This window comes from Octopus sinensis, linkage group LG1 (assembly GCF_006345805.1).
Source record: "Octopus sinensis linkage group LG1, ASM634580v1, whole genome shotgun sequence".
Taxonomy (NCBI): domain Eukaryota; kingdom Metazoa; phylum Mollusca; class Cephalopoda; order Octopoda; family Octopodidae; genus Octopus; species Octopus sinensis.
The window spans coordinates 45,476,077-45,496,696 of record NC_042997.1 but is presented as its reverse complement, the minus strand read 5'-3'; the positions used below and the strand labels follow the sequence as shown (position 1 = coordinate 45,496,696).

Genomic DNA, 20,620 nt, shown 5'->3' with positions numbered 1-20,620 from the left:
GGCTGGTTTTAATACTAAAGGGTTATAGGGGGAAAAGAGATGGCAAAATAAAATGAAAGGAAGAGGAAAGATGAGAACAATGAAAGGGGACACTGTAGTAAATTAAAAGTAGAGTTAAGCAAAGGGAAAAAAAAAAGAAAAGATAGACAGCGGTGGTGCCCCGGCATGGCCACGGCCTTCGGGCTAAAACATTTTTAAGGATTTTAAGGATTTATAATGTGAAGCCAGATAACTGAGCAGAAACATCTTCCTCTCTTGCTTTTGCTTAGCTATCTTGGGCAAGTTTCTTTTACCACAACCCCAAGCTAACCAAGGCTTCGGGAGTGAATTTTTTCATATATACACATTACACACACACATACATACATACACACATACATACACTTACACATACACACACTCACACATACATACATACATACATGCATACATACATACATACATACACACATACATACACTCACACATACACACACACATACATACATACATACATACATACATACATACTTACTTACATACATGCATACATACATACATACATACACGCACACATAAATACATACATACTTACATACATGCATACATACATACATGCATACATACATGCATACAAACATACATACATACATACTTACATACATACTTGCATACATGCATACTTACATACACACACACTCTTTTGTTATGTGCTACAACAAAATGGTCATTTCAGGTCTTGCCACTTTCAAACAATAATAAATGGAATTTCCAGCCTCCACGCCTCTTTTATTTTTGTTGAGTAGAATGAAAAATCTATATTCTATAAAATTCTCATATATTTATATACACTCAGAATAAAAGAAATCCCCTGGTAAAAGAAGATAGACAACCACCAGAAAGCCCTCTTTGAACACAATGTCCAATGCCATTGTGAATGTATGTGTGTATGTAACCGTGTGTGTTTGTGAGAGAGTGGGGAGTAGAAGTAAACATTACAACTTCCACTGTGCGACTTTGATGAGTATTGTAGAATAGGAGATAAATCTGGTTTTGATTCTTGGTTACAGCTATTTCACTTGACTAACATTGGTGATGCCCTGGGGGAAAATTTGAAGACTGCAATTTAAATTTCCAGTTTTTCTGATGGTAATAGAACTAATCTCTAATCAGTGGATGTCACCAATTATGAATGGTCAAACATTTAATATACAATGCTATTTATTTCTCTTGTTTGAAATAATTATATAGCTTGTCAGTTCTATTTTTGGTATTTTTCTTCCTTTTATATTCACAAGTCTGTTCTCATATATCATTCTAGTAAAGAAAAATTGTGTACAAGGTAAGACAAAAACTGTCGTATCTTGAATTTATTCTTCAGGGAGTTGATTTCGTGTTTTCTTTTTCTTTTTTCTTTCCATTTTATTACCATGCCTTATATGCTTTGCTCTTGATAATTCTGTTGTCTTCTTTATTAATATATATATATATATATATATATATATATAATATATATATATATATACATATATATATGTACCAGCATTCGTTTTTGGTTTACTGCTGTCACACACTAACCATTGTTAATATAGATCAATTAAATTGTCTGCTCTCTTTAATTGTTGATTCAAATTTATTCATTTTTACAGAGTACATCACATCTTTGCACAAAGGTAGGCTATCTGAATAGATCCTTGCCTGTTTGTTGTTTTATTACTTACTACAATTTGCTCGCCGCTGGTTTGCATGTAAATTCTGCATGTGTAACTGTCGGTTCTTTACTTTGCAACTGATATAAATGTATAATAGTGTTGCTGATTTACTCAGTTACAATTATAATCATCATTGTTTGCATTCATTGAAGATTTTAATTTTATTAGCTTTTCCATTACTTATTCTATTGGTAATTTTAACAGTCATTGTCTTCTGAAATTAGCATTTGGTAAGTGTAATAAAGTTATATTAATATACTTTAACACACTCTATGTGTAAATGGTTAAGTTTATTAATTGAAAGATTTATTTAATTTGTTTAAATATGTATATATTTCTTTTAAAGAGTTGCATGATAGATTCCTCATTGGAAAAGCATGAAGTAGGATTCTGCTATTTGTTAATTAATAATGAAAATATAGGATTATATTGGAAATTGAACTCCATCACCTCAAGCTCCATACCAGATGTCATAATTATGTCCTAGTGAAATTGTTGAACAGATAAGAGTATTGAAATACTAGCTCTTAGCTCTTGAGTTCAAATCCACTTCAAGCATTTTTCACCAAGCTTTTACAGATAGGAATAAAATTACATGATTTTACTAACCCTTACAAATTAACTTCACACAGAAAGCAAAAGTTTGGAGTAGTTGGGTAATTGAAGCTGAGAAAAATATATGTATTACACGGAGGCAAGGTGCAAAGAATTCCTGAAGCTTCATTTCAATGGCGTTGAATCACTGAAGCCTCATTTCCCAATTGTGAAGATGAGGATAAAAAGAATGAAACAGACTTTCTATTTGAAGAAAATGTCTCATCTAATTAATGTTATGAAACCAAAGCATTTCACTAACCCCTTAGTGTATTTGGAAACTTTTTTTTCTCTTTTTACTGGTCATATATGATGGCATGAAGTACATATAATAAACCAATCTTGTTTGTTTGTTTGTTTATGTGTGTGTATGTATATATATATATCATCATCATCATCGTTTAACACATATATATATATATATATACACATAGTCATAAAGTATGACAGTTCATATGGAGAGGACACATGTTTTTTAAAATTAAGATCGATATTACTAATGAATGTAGTTTTTGGAATAGAAATGGAATAACAGAAACAAAATGATATGCAGATGCAATACTGCAGTAAGATTATATAAAAACATTGATTAATAACCAAATAAAACATTATACTTTCCTTACTATAGACAAGTGTCTTCAATATATATCGTCGTTTTTATTACTTTCAGTTAGCTTTAATCAGCTTCTATCAAACTGGACTGTTGCATGGAGCATATCCAATAACAGTCTAATTTATGACATATTTTCTAAAAGAGTTAATGGTATTTTCTGATATTAATGTTATCAAGGGGCTCAAATGTTTGGAGGACTATGTCAAAGTTTAGTCTGGTAATGTGAACTTGTTAGTGGTAGTTATAATAGTGTTTTACCCAATTCACCTCTGATTTGGTAGACTTATCATCAAATAAATTCCAACTATGATCAACTTGCTTTTTTCATTCAGAAATAGTTGTATGTCAAACTATATTATCCAGTGCACTCTTCTCTTTTTTATGACAGCAGGATTTGATGATGGAAATCTAGCTGCTTATTGTAGCAAGTTGGATGACCACACAGAATTTCCCTTCTCTCAGCAGCCTGTTAGTTATAAAGTATTGTGTGTTCTCAACTGAGTTCTGGTCACTGTTTGCCAAAAATTGAAAATTTTGATTTCAAGTACCTTTTCCACTGGTATTAACAAATGCAAGGGCAGCAAAATGAATTTTAATGTGGATTAAAACAAGATCATTCTATATTTGTTCTCAACCGGAATGCTTTCTCTTAGCTTCCATACTTTCTGTCTTTCAAAATGCATGAACATCAGAATTATTTGGATTCCCTCCACTACAAGTCACCATATTTACATTTTATCTTTTACTCGTTTCCAGTCACTAGACTGTGGCCATGCTGGAGCACCATCATGAATAATCTTTTAGTCGAACGAATTGACCCCAGTAATTCCTTTTTTCTTTAAGCTCAGTATTTTTACTATCGGTCTCTTCACTCACAAAGCTTTGATTGGCTTGAGGCTATAGTAGAAGACACTTACCCAAGGTGCCTCGCAGTAGGACTAAACCTGGAACCATATGGCTGGATAACAAACTTATTACTACACATTCTTATTCATATATGTATCTATGTATGTGTGTGTGTCTGCTTGTTTTGAAAAAGTGTGATACTTACAGAGGCCTTCATCATCATCTGGCAATGTTTCTACGGCTGGATGCCCTTCCTAACACCAGCCACTCCGTGAGTGTAGTGGGTGCTTTTTATGTGCCACTGGCACAGGTGCCAGACGGGGCTGGCAAACGGCCATGGTCAGATGGTGCTTTTTATGTGCCACCGGCACAGGTGACAGACGGGGCTGGCAAGCGGCCATGGTCGGATGGTGCTTTTTACGTGCCACCGGCACAGGGGCCAAGCGAGGCTGGCAATGGCCACGATCGGATGGTGCTTTTTACGTGCCACCAGCCTTCATTTCCAATATTCTGTGAGAACGTGTTCAGCCATGGGGATATATTACCTTGCTTAGAAACTGATGAGGTCTGGTAATTAGAAGAACATTTGGCCATTGAAAATCTGCTTCAACAAATTCCACCTGACCCATGCAAGCATGAAAAAGTAGACATTACAACAATGATGATAAATATGTGGGGGGGTGTGTGTGTGTGTGTGTGTGTGTGTGTGTGTGTGTGGGTAACAGATGCAGAAGTATTCTTTGAAAACGTAAATTTTGGTGAGTGGTGGGGGGCTTTAATAAGAATCAATTTCTCATTAAAATTTGAGATTATCTCCAGAATTGAATTAAAACATTTTGGCTTTTCAAACAAGAAAAACAAAATCATCACTTTGGTTAATTTAAAAGGTTTTTTTCTTCTTCTTTTTATGTGTTTGACAGTGTTTGACAGTGTTTGACAGTGTTTGACAGTGTTTGACAGTGTTTGACAGCAGCTTATTTATGAAATTGATAAGCATAATAAAAACAACACAGTTTGCTGCAGAAAACAGAATTATTTAAGGCGCAATTGTTAAATCAATAGTTTAGTTCAATGAACTAATTCTTAACAGTAATTCCTTCCCTCGTGGTACGTTTTTGGAGTTAATTACTGAAAGCAGTTTACACACCTCACTTCATCTAGCTTTTGGGAATAAGTAGTACCCAGGTTATTTGAGAAGGTTACTTGAGATAAAGTTATCTCTTTCAGTTGCTTATTATCCTAAAAACAGAATATAAGTACTGACTCTAAAAAGCCTCTAGGGAAGCTCACATTCACATTTATGATTACACTGTGTAATGCAGTTGAAGTGACTGATACATCAGGGAGTTGGATTGGATGCTTAGAGATGCTAAGTCAGTTTTTAAGTTCAAATGCAAACAAGGTTTATTTATTTATTTGCTTATTATTATTATTATTATTATATTATTATTATTATTATTATTATTATTATTATTATTATTATTATTCAGGTGGTGGGATGGCAGAATCATTACCACACCAGACATACTGCTTAGTAGTGGCATTTTGTCTGTCTTTAAGTTCTGAGCTCATATTTCAGTAAGCTTGTTTTTACCTTTTGTCCTTTTCGGGCACAATGAAATAAGTTCTAATTGAGCACTGAGGTCAATGTAATTGACTGGCCCCTCCCACCAAATTTCAGGCCTTCTGTTCATACGAGAAACAATTACTTAAAAGAAATCATCATCATTATTACTACTAATATTATTATTGGCAGCAAGCTGGCAGAATCATTAACGCACCAGACAAAATGCTTAGTAGTATGATACTATGTTCTGAGTTCCAATTTCACCAAGGTTGATTTTGCCTTTCATCCTTTTGGGGTCAATAAATTAAGTACCAGTGAAACACTGGGGTCGTTGTAATCGACTAGTCCCCTCTCCCAAAATACCAGGCCTTGTGCTTTTAGTAGAAAGGATTATTCTTTTCTACTCTAGGCTCAAGGCCCAAAATTTTTGGGGAGGGGCCCAGTCAATTAGATCAACTCCAGTACACAACTGGTACTTAATTTATGGATCCTGAAAGGATGAAAGTCAAAGTCAACATTGGCGGAATTTGAAATCAGAACATAAAGACAGATGAAATACCACTAAGCATTTTGCCTGGCATGCTAACAATTCTGCCAGCTCACCACCTTAGTAGAAAGGATTATTACCATTATTATTTGCAGTGAGCTAGCAGAATTGTTAGCACATCGGACAAAATGCTTAGCAGTATTTCACTCATCTCTACATTCTGAGTTCAAACTCTACTGAGGTCAACTTTGCCTTTCATCCTTTCAGGGTCGATAAAATAAGCACCAGTTTAACACTGGGGTTGATGTAATCGACTTATCCCCTCCCCTAAAATAGCTGCCCTTGTGGCAAAATTTGAAACCATGATTATTATTACTAGCTTTTATCTTCCCTTCGTCTTTGATTCAATGAAGTGCCTGTAATATTTTGGAGTTTATTCTGCTGAACCTACATTTTCTCTTACAAAATTTGTCCATCGTTTTATTCAATAAATCTTTCTAAAACTGAACACAAACAAAAATAATAAGAGTTAGTGACATTTTCATTACTCTGATTACTTATTGAAATTGTATATTTTTTTCTCCACTGTTGACTGCTTATGTTTCTCATTGAGTGGTTTTCAACAGTGGATTTCTGTACCTCCATCATCACACCAATAGTTAATGATATGGCCAACTATTTAATAACCAGCCAATATAATGATGCCTTCAGCTAAATGATTTGTTTATCATTTTCCTTTTTTTACCCATTCTGAAAAGCTGCTCTTTGTTGCTCTTTCATTCCAATTTTTTTAAACTTCTAATGAATTATAATTCATAACCAAGGTTAGAAAGTGGAGCAAAAATAAATAATCTTTTACTCTATATTTTGGCTGTCTCAGCTTCAAAAATTGGTTTCGCTTCTCTATAATCTGCTGCATGATTAAATAAGGTCTTTTCAAAAAAAAGCAAAAAACAAACTAAGAAAACAAAAATTGTGATTTTTCAAAAATAAATGTACACAGATAAAACCAAAATAAAATAAAATAAATGTTATTTTAACCATATTTCGTTGGTGAAAGTGTAGAAACATGTTTTATAAAGTATAAAAAAAAAACTTTGGAAATTTTTAACGATCGGTATTTGTATTTAAATGACTTGGTGAATACTGTATTAAATTTTAGAGTTCCAAGTTCGAAACTTATCTACTTCCTTTTAATGGTTCACAGTTCCAAAGTTGTGTCAATATAAAATATTTTAGGATTACAACCAATTAATGAGGTTGACCTGACAAATCAAATTAGAAAACATTTTGGTCACTGAAGTGTGTTATCAACAATGCAATGGCCACTAAATAAAATATAGATTTCTCAACACAGATGAATCATATACACACACACACACACATGTACTCATTCAAAGTAACCCAAGTAGTAGAGTTCTGAGTACAGTAAGTAGGCATAAGTGGGGTAATGGTGCTTGTATATTTTAGCGAGTTGTGTGTCGAGATGTGCAAATGTGGAAGTATAGTGGTGTAGTTTTAGAGTATGTGTGAGTGTGTATATATGAGTGTATGTGTAATCGTTATGTGGTTGGCAAGAAAGCATGTATGTGTGGAGGTGAGACTGAGCATGAATACAAAGAGTAAAAAGATATTCTTTTCTACTCAAGGCACAAGGCCCAGAAGTTTTGGGGAGGGGGTCAATTGATTAGATTAAACCCAGTACACAACTGGTACTTAATTTCTCAACCCTCAAAGGATAAAAGGTAAAGTTGGCCACGGTGGAATTTGAACTCAGAATGTAAAGACTGACAAAATACCTATTTCTTTACTACCCACAAGGGGCTAAACACAGAGAGGTCAAACAAGGACAGACGAACGGATTAAGTCGAATACATCAACCCCAGTGCGTAACTGGTACTTAATTTATCGACCCCGAAAGGATGAAAGGCAAAGTCGACCTCGGCGGAATTTGAACTCAGAACGTAGCGGCAGTCGAAATATTGGTATGACTGACAAAATACCGCCAAGCATTTTTCCTGGCGTACTAATGTTTCTGCCAGCTTGCCGCCTTAAGGGGTAAAAAGATATTGATGAATGAAAAGGGATGAAAAGAGCATTATGGAGGTTGTGATATATGTGTGTAAAGTGTGTGAGAAAGTTACATAGGGATGTGAACCGTTTTAATAAGCAACAAAAGGTTTAAAATGAAATAGGAAACTGAGGGAAAATGTATGAATTCTGTGAAGAGAAGAAAAGTTAAACAAAATAGTTTAAGAATTACACTGCATGGTAAAATGTCTGGAGAGTTTGATGGAGTGTCCAACGTACACCTTTCAAACCCCAGTTTGTTTATTTGCTTGTATGTTTGTGAAAAGGTGTGATTCGCACAGAGCTCTTGGCTGGGTGTCAGTACAGTAAACAAAAAAAAAACATGTAAGTGGTGTGCATGACCACAGTCCACGTTCCATGCTGCTACATGTTGGCTGATTTGACAGGATCCAGTGGTGTCCAAGAACTGCATCCTTCTTCAGTATCTGCTTCAGCATGGTTTCTATGGTTGCATTCCTTTCCTAATGTCAACCATTTATTGCATGTACTGGGTGCAAAACGAACAAACCTTGAGGTACCAACTTTACAATAGGGAGATGAGGTATAAATGATCGGTCAAAGTACGATATGTATGTGTGTATGTATATATATATATATATATATATATTTATATATATCAAGTTAATCCAAGCAAGAAAGCACAAAAAAACACAACAACGTGAGGACGTGGAACAAATATAGTATTATTGGACGCTAAGGAAAGAAGGAGGGGAGGGTTTAATGTTTCGAGCGGAGCTCTTCGTCGGAAACATAGGAGAAGGAAAGATCCAGAGAAAGGAAGACAGAGGGAAAAAAATCACCAACGGTACAGATGAGGTCACATTTTGAAAGACATACCTAAGTGCACACACATGTACATTTATGTGTGTAGGACACTTGAAACAATCAAAAACTGAAAGTTGGAATAAAAATGGGCTAATTTCACTAAACAGTTTAATAGTTGATATAAGACAGATTGCCAAACTGTAAAATACTTCCCTTTAAGTAGCAATTTATTGAAATGTTTCAAAGCTTATATAGCTAACAAAACCCATCCTGGCATGTAAAAATAATTGTGAGCAATTTCTAAATGAAAGCGAAAAAAAAAAAAAAAAAGCTTCTTTTTCTTATTATTATTCAGATTTCTTTTAAAATATGTGTATGTGTGTGTGTGTGTTTTGTTTTAAGCAAAACAGCATGAGTCTGTAAATAGATTGTGCAGAGCATGTATGTATGATTTGGTACAAGTTCTGTGTTTATGGATTCAAGTCATCTAAACGTTGTTAAGAGTTTCCAGGAAATTAAATAATGCACATCACCTTTTCTTCATCTGTTTGTTATACACAACTTATTTCTTCCCCGTTCCAGCAATTCCACGGTTATCTATGTGTGTATGTATGTATGTATGTATGTATGTACACATGTACACATACTTGTGTATGTATGTGTGTGTATGCATATGTTTATATATATGTGTGTATATATATATCTATGTATATGTAAGTATATATGTATATGTTTATATATGTGTATATATCTATGTATATGTGTGTGTGTGTGTGTATATATATGTGTGTGTGTGTGTATGCATATGTTTATATATGTGTGTATATATATATCTATGTATATGTTTGTATATGTGTATATATGTGTATGTGTATATATCTATGTATATGTGTGTGTGTATATATATATGTGTGTGTGTATAAAACATATATACATATATGTATGTATGTATCTGTGCGTGTGTGTGTGTGTGTGTGTATATATGTGTGTATGAATGTATGTATGTATGTACACATGTATATGTATGTGTGTGTATGCATATGTTTATATATATGTGTGTATATATATCTGTGTATATGTAAGTATATATGTATATGTTTATATATGTGTATGTGTATATATCTATGTATATGTGTGTGTGTGTATATATATGTGTGTGTGTATATATATATATGTGTGTGTGTGTGTGTGTATAAAACGTATATACATATATGTATGTATGTATCTTTGTGCATGTGTGTGTGTGTATATATGTGTGTATATATATATATATATATATACATATATACACACATATATATATATATCAGAAAATGTGTATATCTCAATTTTTTTTTCTTCTTATAAGTCATTCTGGTTTGTTTACGATTTCAGAGATATAGAATTGATTTTTATTATATGTTTGCCAATAATTTCCATTCACTTTCTCTTTTTTATTTATTTTTTTGTATTTTTTTTTTTTTTGTATTTTGTGAGCATGGTTTGGATGATATCTGTGTTGTTGTTGACATCGTTGAAATTTGGTTATTTTCTATATGAATATTTTCAAGCTAATACACTTCCCATTGCAAACAATTCAACCATGGACTGGGATTGGTATATAGTTTGATACATTGATGCAAGTTGGTTTCTATTAGTAGTAATAATAATAATAATAATAGTAATGACAATAATAAATTGATCTCTCTTCTAGCCGAGATCAATATGTGAGACCTGACCAGTTCTAAAATCAGCTTAACTAGAAATGGAAATTGACAATCATTGCGTTATCAAGATATTGAAATATTTTACCATTTTCTTTGGCTTTCCATAATTTTACTCTTCTTTCTTGTTTTCTTTCTTTCTTTTTTCTTTTTTTTTTTTGCCAGAGTCTGAACTTTTACAGATATATTATATATTCCTATTTAAACTGTCAGAAAACACATAGATAGCCTTCTTAGTGTTAATAGTTTGTTTGAATGAGAGTATCAACAAAGCTGAGTTATGTAATGTGTATTGAATGCAACATAATGGCTATGTTTAAATCATAATTTGCTTTAATAGTTCAGTATTTTATTCACCAAATGCTTAAATAAATGTTACTGTCAGTTTTTTTGCTACCACTTCATGCCACATATCCATGCTGAACACTTTTTATGGTTCACTGAAAAACAATTGTTTATGGCTCAATGGCTGAATGAAGTTGATCTGCTGTCTTGGATGAGACCTTGAGTGTCATCTAGAAATTACATGGAATTAATGTAGTTTTTTAATGTTTGTGTCTTTTGTTTTCTTTTATTGCTTTGCTCTGGAGGATGGGGCCCGTTCCCATCCCACTGCTGCAAGTTGTCTGAGACTGAATACTTGTTTTATAATTTGTGATTGCTTTGGGTTTCTGAAGTGGTGAGTTGTCAGTTGTTTGGTTTTTATACCACACAAGCTATATTGGGAGATCTCATCAAATTTACATTCTGAAATTCTTTATGGGATTACTCTACTTAATGTTTCTCTTAGTATTATCAAAACGTTAAATATATATATTTGTGTATAGATACATAAAGCAGTGACTGAGAATGATTGAACAAAATCAAATATACTCGAGAGATATTTGAACCATTAAAAGATTTTTCGCTGCTGTTGCCATGAAAAAAATAGACTTGCTTAAGACAAAATGGTGTCAAAACACCTTAGGTTGCTCAGAGCACCTTCAACTAAACTGAAGGATGCATTGTGAACTTTTTAGTTCTCTCAGCACCAGATACCAAAGAGCGACAACTCTGACATGACTTGGAAGTGAAGTTGCCTTCATAAGAAATCAGTCAATATTATTGTCAGATGGTACATGTTAGCTGCCAGGCTAGAACAAATTCATGCGTAGATGCGCAAAGCTGTGTCTGAGTGTAAACAGATTTAAGACAAGTTGAAATATGTTTGAAAGGTATTTGATTTCACAAAAGGGATCTGGTGCAGAAAAGAGCTGAAAAATTCAAAATACAATCACCTGTCCAATAAGGAGTGCTCTTAAGTTGACTATGGTCTTTTGACTCCATTCTGACTTGAGCAAGAATCTTCTCTCTGTGAAAAACTGCTGCTAAAAGCCTTTTAAGGTTCAAATATGCCTTAAATATATTTTATACATGTATGTGTGTGTGTTTGTGTGTAACTTTCATTGGAAGCTTACAGAAACTTATTTTCTTTTCATATTTTCTGTGTTTGTATTCCATTATGGATTCATTTTCAAGAGTTGAAAATCTTAAAACTGCACCCATATATATATATATATATATATATATATATATATATATACAAGAATTGAATCTTAATTGCTTTGATTGTATAATATATATATATATATATATATATATATATATATATATATATATATTACTTTATTCTAAAACTTAGAGAAGCTATGTGATATTTTTCTTCATATTTTCTCAATATTTATACTCCATTATAGATCCATTTTTGTAGAGGTTGAAAATCTTGAAGTTACACTCATGTTTCAAAAGGAAAAAAAAAAAATATGAAAAAATCTGCTATTTTATCTGCAATCATAAAAAAAATGTTTTGAAATATCAAAGAACTTGACATACATTGCCTGCTGAAGTTGATTAATTTTTAAAAGTGTTTTTTTTTTCTCTCTTTTGTATTTTAAATTATCAACATCCAATTTTGCTTGTGGGTTCCTGTCTTATTAGCCCACTTCAAATACTTTGAGTAGAGGTAACAATCAGTTTTAATCTTCCTGCATGTTTTTCAATCTGCTACTACTACTACAGCAGATAATTCTGACATACTTCAACTTTGTTATATTGGCTTTAAAAAGTTATTTTCTTGTTTTGAAAGAGTTTCAAGCAAGTGTTTAAAAGACAATTGTTATGTTAAACAACTATTTTTTCAAACCTTTCTTGAGAGCTTCAGTGTTGTTTATCATATGTTTTGGCTATCATTACTGGTTTAAAGTCATGATTTTATTTCTGATTTGCAAAACGATTCAAACAAGACTGTTTTATTTCCAAAGTATTTTGCATTGATATTTATAGATTCTTCAATTATTTTTTGCTGAGTTTCTTAAGTAAAAATTTTAACAACTTTTTCTTTGAGTTTGACATAAGCTAGAATTTCAAACTGGGCAAATTCATTATTACCTTGATACTTCTGTATTTTTTACCTTTAAACATTGGTTTTTCTCTCTATCTTTCTTATTTTCTTTCCTTCTACTTTTTGTTTTCACTACGTGTGTGTGTGTGTGTGTGTGTGCATGCATATGTGTGTGTGTTTGTTTGTTTGTTCCTTCTCAAGCCATGCCTGGCTCATAAGGGCCGGTTTCTCGGTTTCCTTGGCGTATAGGTTCCCCACCTGGACGGGACGCCAGTCCATCACAGGTGAGCTGCAAGATGCAGGAGGAAAGAGTGAGAGAAAGTTGTGGCGATAGAGTTAGCAGAAGTTCGCCATTACCTTCTGCTGGAGCCGCATGGAGCTTAGGTGTTTCGCTCATAAACACACACATTGCCCAGTCTGAGATTTGAACCCGCAATCCCTCGACTGCGAGTCCACTGCTCTAACTACTAGGCCATATGCCTCTACATGTGTGTATGTATGTGTGTGTGTTCATACTACAGACTTGGCTGTTTGGCTAAGCTGTTTACTTTTTAATCTCATAGTTTCATGTTCAATCTCAATGCATGGTCTTCTTTAGTTCTCAGTCTCCCAATGCCTTGTGAGGAAATTTGGTAGATGGAAACTCCAAGAGACCTAATGTATGTATGTTTGTCACTACTTGAGTGAAGTAGTGGTAATGCTGATATTCTTTTGCTGACATAAAAACCATTCACTTTGCACTTTCAGAAAGGACATCTGTAGATTAAAATAAATCCCTAACTTGTTACTAGGTAAGAGTTGACGACAGGAAAACCATCCAGCCACTAAACCCTTTCTCAAAGAACTCCACATCCAAACCCTTATAAATATACATGTGTGCATGTGCTGAGAGAGAGAGAGAGAGGGAGAGAGAGAGAGAGAGATGCTCTTCATCCTTCTCTCTCTCATTATCTCTCTATCTAAAAGTAAAGAATGATTGTCTAAATTTGCTGATTTTTTTTCTTGTATTTTTTTCTCATTCTATTTTCTTTTTTCCCCTTTTATAATTATTCTTTCAGAATAAGATAATTCATCTTACCGGAACATATTATAAAAGAAACAGTATCACATTATCTCTCATTAATATCTGAAAAGGTATAATGTTATCATATTTAGATCTATCTACAACCAATATGTGAAGGAAATGGAGTAATTTCTTGAGATAAATTTTTTATAAAATTATTATTACAATAATATTTTTTCCTCTTTTTTTTGACAACTTTTTTAATAACACCACAGAGCTGTCAATCATTATGAATGGTTGCTCAAGAATTAAGTTAGAATTAATTTATGGTTTTTATTTTATTCTTAATTCTATTTTTCTATGTTTTTGGAAGTGTCTATGATTCACCATCTGGGATGATACTCCTATCATTACCACTGGCATGGTCTTTGTTCTCTTTTGTTTCAATTTTATTTCTTATATTCCAAGATGTGTCGGATAGTCTCTACAAATACCTACAAATGTGTGTTGGGGGTGGGGGAATGTTTTTCTTTAGCCCCAGGTCATCTCTGATTGACAAGACCTATGATTAAGCACATTCATATTGTGAACATACCATCCCATCCTTGTATAAGGTACAAAGCATTTAGGATTATATATTCATGTCTTTCTTGAAGACAGTAGTAGAATGCAGTACAAGCATGATATGGCTGTTATTTCTAGCAGGGTGTATGACTACATATGTTTCTTGCCCTCCTGCCTTCCTGTTTCTAGTTACAAAGATTTTGAAAGCAAGTGTTTTATGGCTACTTATTCTAAACTCTTAATTAACCATGAAGTCTTAACTGAGGAACTTTCTTTCCAGGTTTGTTGACTAAAGCAAGAAGTATGACAAACCTTGCTTAAAAGAAACAATTTGAAGCTTGTAATACATATGTATGAATTATCATTTTTGCCTTCATTGGCGTCTCCAGTTGTGAGATGTAGGAATATTAGTGGCGAGATTTCAGCTCTTTAACTCCCAGTTTTTGTCTTCACAGCCAGCATTTTCTTAGCATCTAACAGAAATACGTATTGTCAATTTGCCATAAAGATATATATATATATATATATATATATATAATCTTAGTGTTGACTGTTGTAAGAATGAGCACACTACATAATAGAGATTAATTATATATTTTATTTAGGTCAAGTTAGTCTGTTGCTATCCTGAGTTTTGCCTGTGTGTGAGGAGGATCCTCAAGGCAAGTTATAACTTCCCTGAAACTGTAGCAGCAAGAGATTGACTTGACCAAAATAATATACATATATATGGAGAGCGAGAGAGAGAGAGAGAGAGAGAGAGAGAGAGATCGTAGTCCATCAATGCCTTTACTTTTGCCAGTACCCAGACAAAACATTTAGTTCTCTTGCCACCCACGTTTTTTCTCTGTAGATATTGCCCAACAGTCATTCATGAAGAGTATCAACTATATCAATGTCACTATTCTGAGAGGACCTGCAAAGGTCTTGGAAACAACCCATTCTTTATAGATCAACATTAAAAGAAAAAAAAAAGAAAACAACAATCCAACAACTTCATTAGCCAATAGAACTTCTAGAACTATGTAAAAATTGCAAATCACAAATCACAAATAATGATTTGTTTTGTTTTGTTTTATTATTATTATTATTATTTTATTGTAAAATGCTGCATAATTAAATATGATGGTTTCTGATTTATAGGAAAGGGATGGTGATGTCCCTCATCATTTCTTTTTGTTTTAGTTGTAAGGCAGCAGTGAATTTCAAGCGAGAAAAGGAACTCCTGACTTTCCTAACAATAATCCCAACTGACCAGATTTAATGATATTTTCATTTCTCATTCACCTTAAAATTGTAAATTAGCTCAGCAATATTATTGCTCTGAGGCAGTTCCACTAAACTCATTATAATCATTTGCATCTTCCAAATTACCATTCTGTAACTGCTAAGCTACTCTAGGGAAATGGCTATAGCCGAAATCTTTGGATTTAGTCTAGCACATATGTTTTCATTCTTATCTACATATCTCTTTCGAGATTGACTGGAGTGGTGAAAATGCCAATTTATATTTAACTCTGGCCCTTTATGTCCTGAGTTCAAATACTGCCCAAGTCAACATTACCATTTCATTGACTGTCTCCTTTCCCTAAAGTCTTTGGCCTTAAGACAATATTAGAAATCAGTAGAGACCAGATTCAGATGCAGAAAGTTAAGCACCAGCACTGATATGTTACTGTGAAGTTACTATCATCATCTTTACTTTATGAGTAAAGATGATAGTAACAGGATTATGTTGCTTTTTGCTTTTCTTCTTCTCAAGACTTAAAACTGCAATGTTTTTTAACCGGATCCACATCCAACATCCTTCTGCATCAATCTGTTATATTTGCAATGTAATTACTTTTGCAGATTTGAATTAAATATCCTTATCATTACCAAAACTACCGCCATCATTATTACTGCTATCAACACCATCATTACCATTCAACCACCGTTACTCTCATTAATATTATCATCACATGGACAGTGGGCTGGCAGAATTATTAGCATGCCAGGCAACATGCTTTGTGGCAGTTCGTCTGTCTTGATATTCTGAGTTCAAATTCCACAGAGGTCAACTTTGCTTTCATCTCTTGAGGTTGATAAAGATAAGTATCAGTTGATTACTTGGGGCGATATAATCAGCTTCCCCCCCCTACCCCCCCCCCCTGAAATTGCTAGCCTTGTGCCAAAATCTAAAATCAATATTATCATCACGATTCACAATGAGCTGGCAGAATCATTAGAAGACTGGACCAGATGCTTAGCGACGTATTGGTGTTTTGACACTCTGAGTTCAAATTCAGCAAAGGTTGACTTTGCCTTTCATCACATTGGAGTCGATAAAATAAGTACTAATTAAGCACTGAGGTCAATTTAATCAACTTGGCCCCCTCCCCCTAAAACTGCTGGCCTTGTGTCAAATTTTGAAATCAATGTCATCATCAACATCTCTATTATCATCACTGTTTCCAACACTGAAATAACCATCTGCATGTTCACCATTATCATACCACTACCACACTGACATTCTATGAATAAGTATGTAGTGAAGGTATGTGACCTAGTAGTTAGGGTGGTGGTACTTTGTTTTATTGCTCCAGCTAGAATGAAAGGCAAAGTTAATGTTAGCAGGATTTCAATATAAAACTTAGATGCAACCAAATACTACAAGGTATTTTGTCTGATACTCTTCTAATTCATCTTTATTTATAAAACTGAAGTTGTGTGAGAGTCTGTCTCCTACGATTTAGATTCCTAACTACTCCCACATTTTGCGGTGCAGTTTAACCAAATTCGGGTATCTTATAGTCATGATTCATATCGAGCCCTTCTGGGTATTAGCGCGCATCTACAATGAGTCTACAATTTAAACAAAATTTACCATCATTTTTTCCCATTTTTAATGCATTTTTTTTGCTATTATATAAGGGAAGTAACTCTCTAAAAATGTATTATTAAATCTCAGAACGTAAAAAGCTACAGTAACACCCCCCCTTTGTGGTTAGCCATATTGAGATGGCTATTATACTTTACATCTCTAAAAATGCTTATATAGTTATTTCCCTTACAAACCTGAGCAACGCTGGGCGATACTGCTGGTATGTTATAATTCAGTTGTTTAAAATAATTTTAAGATAAACATTAAAGACAGACTTCATTTTTACCATTGTATATTTGATAGGTAGAGAAGGCACATGTGAAGGTGAGTTGCTAGGTCACTGGTGCCAAGCTGTATCAGTCATTGCCTTTCCTTTGGATAACATTGGTGGAGTGGAGAGGGGAGGCTTGTATGTATGAACAACTGCTGGTCTTCTATAAACAACCTTGCCTGGACTTGTGCCTTGGAGGGTAACTTTCTAGGTGCAATCCCACGGTCATTCGTGACCAACGGGATCATTTGCGACCACTGAAAACTCTTCAAAATAATGGGTGGTGCTCATGCTAACCCACTCTCAAATAATTTTTGTAGCTTTGGCTCAAGGCTAGCAATTTTGATAAGTTGAGACTGGTACTTTATTTTAACAAGCCTGAAGGGATGAAAGGCAGAGTTGACCCCTGTCGGATTTGAAGGCAGAACATACAGAGTTGGATTCTGTAAATCCACGACTCCCAAAATAATGGAAGTATGAAAGAGCAGGGAAATTTAAGTAAACCTTACTGGGATTAATTCTAACTTGTACAAAGAAAATCTGGGGAATGGCATAAATTAGTACTGCTAAAATAAATTTAGAAAAAAATAAATGACTTAATAAAATGTTAAAAAAAGTATTTTCATTAGCCAGTGCTATAGATATTCAGTGATACAGATTAAATTTGATGGACACTTTAAGTGCAAGTGAACCTGGAATATTGCTTTGTATTATAGGACAATTGGCTGTGCAGGCCAGAAACATGACTATATTGTATGAATATATAATATGGTGCAAATAAAGGAGGATGTATGGTGGGGGAATGAATATGTGTCATTAGTTGGAGGGGTATGAGAAACAGAGGAAAGACTGATTGAGAAATATGGGAGGGAAGATATTTTGATCTGATTAGAAAAGTTGGAAGGGGAAAAGGCTGTTCTCTGCTTATGTTTTATCCTTACTAATTAGAAAAGCAGATGCAAAGCATGTGGGATAAAGATAAGTATAATAATGATGGTAAAGATGATTTCTTTATCAAAAGTGACTTATTGGAATACAATGACTGCCTTGACCAGTTGATATATTGTATTCTTATCACTATGTTGATGGATCATTATTAACTGCTAGTTTAATGACCCATCAGCATCTTATGTCAAATTGTAATAACACCAAGCAAAATTTTAAACTCAGAAATGTTTTAATCTGCTTGTATAAATATAACTTTGACTCACTAGCTTGAAATAAAGATGAGTAGAAAAAGCAAATATCAAAGATACTCCTTTTGTAAATTTGGTAAACAGGATAGGCAGTTTCCTCATTGACCACTGGTAACTATTTACAGTAAGGCCATGTCCAAGCCCAAATATTCTACTTGTTTTATGTTTAAACTAACCAGATTTGACCTCTCGCATCTTCTTTATAATGTTATTCTAAAGATAAACAATCACATCATCGAAATCTTAAAGCTATGCAATATTGCATCATTGATTCAAATCAATACTCTTTACTCTTTTACTTGTTTCAGTCATTTGACTGTGGCCATGCTGGAGCACCGCCTTTAATCGAGCAACTCGACCCCGGGACTTATTCTTTGTAAGCCCAGTACTTATTCTATCGGTCTCTTTTGCCGAACCGCTAAGTGACGGGGACGTAAACACACCAGCATCGGTTGTCAAGCAATGCTAGGGAGACAAACACAGACACACAAACACATACACACACATCTATATATATATATACATATATACGACAGGCTTCTTTCAGTTTCCATCTACCAAATCCATTCACAAGGCATTGGTCGGCCTGGGAATATAGCAGAAGACACTTGCCCAAGATGCCACACAGTGGGACTGAACCCGGAACCATGTGACTGGTTAGCAAGCTACTTACCACACTCTGCACCTATGTTCACACACACAGATATATATATATATTATATATATATATATATATATATATATAATATATGTTATATATATATATGTATATATATATATGTATATATATATATGTATATATATATATGTTATATATATATGTATATATATATATGTATATATATATATGTATATATATATGTATATATATATGTATATATATAATTATGTATATTATATATGTATATATATATATAATGTATATATATATTGTATATATATTTAGGTATATTATATATGTATATATATATATATTATATATAATATGTATATATGTATATGTATATATGTAATGTATGTATGTTATTATATATATGTATATGTAATATATATATATGTATATTATAATATGTATATGCATATATATGTATATGCATATAATGTATATGCATATATATGATATGCATATATATGTATGTATATGTATATATATTGTATATGTGGTATAATATGTATATGTGTATTAATATATATGTATATCATCATCATCATCATCATCATTTAGCGTCCGTTTTCCATGCTAGCATGGGTTGGACGGTTCTACTGGGGTCTGTGAAGCCAGAAGGCTTCATCAGGCCCAGTCAAATCTGGCAGTGTTTCTACGGCTGGATGCCCTTCCTAACGCCAACCACTCCGTGAGTGTAGTGGGTGCTTTTTACGTGCCACCCGCACTGGTGCCAGACAGAGCTGGCAAACGGCCACGAACGGATGGTGCTTTTTATGTGCCACCGGCACGAGGGCCAGGCGAGGCTGGCAACGGACACGAAACGGGGCGGTGCTGGCAACGGTCGCGAAACGGAAAGTTCTCTTACATGCCACCGGCACTGGTAACACATCTGCAATTTCCATTGATCGATTTCGATTCTGATCCTCACTTGCCTCAATGGGTCTTCACAAGCAGAGTTTCGACATGCCACCGGCACTGGTAGCACATCCGCATTTCCATTGATCGATTTCGATTCTGATCCTCACTTGCCTCAACACGTCTTCACAAGTAGAGTTTTGTGTCCCAAGAAGGGAAGGTATGCATACGTAGGCTGGCTCCATCCCATGTAGAAGGCCACGGGTTGTGGACTCACTTGTCCTGCCGGGTCTTCTCGCGCACAGCACACTTCCAGAGGTCTCGGTCTCTAGTCATTTCCTCAGTGAGACCTAAAGTTCGAAGGTCGTGCTTCACCACCTCGTCCCAGGTTTTCCTGGGTCTGCCTCTTCCACAGGTTCCCTCAACCGCTAGGGTGTGGCACTTTTTCACACAACTATCTTCAT

At 34.1% G+C, this 20,620-nt stretch overlaps 1 protein-coding gene across 9 annotated transcripts in view; it reads left to right on the top strand.

Annotated features, from left to right (window-relative positions):
• Positions 1-20,620, top strand: part of LOC115216625 (protein sidekick-2-like) — a 676,686-nt gene that overhangs the window by 75,691 nt on the left and 580,375 nt on the right. For 8 of the 9 annotated variants that reach the window (XM_036500685.1, XM_036500715.1, XM_036500703.1 and 5 more), the window contains exon 2: positions 1,629-1,652. The exons of the other annotated variant lie outside the window; for it this stretch is intronic. In XM_036500685.1, coding sequence (XP_036356578.1) covers positions 1,629-1,652 — 24 coding nt within the window. The remainder of the gene's footprint in view (positions 1-1,628; positions 1,653-20,620) is intronic. 9 annotated transcript variants of the gene reach the window in all.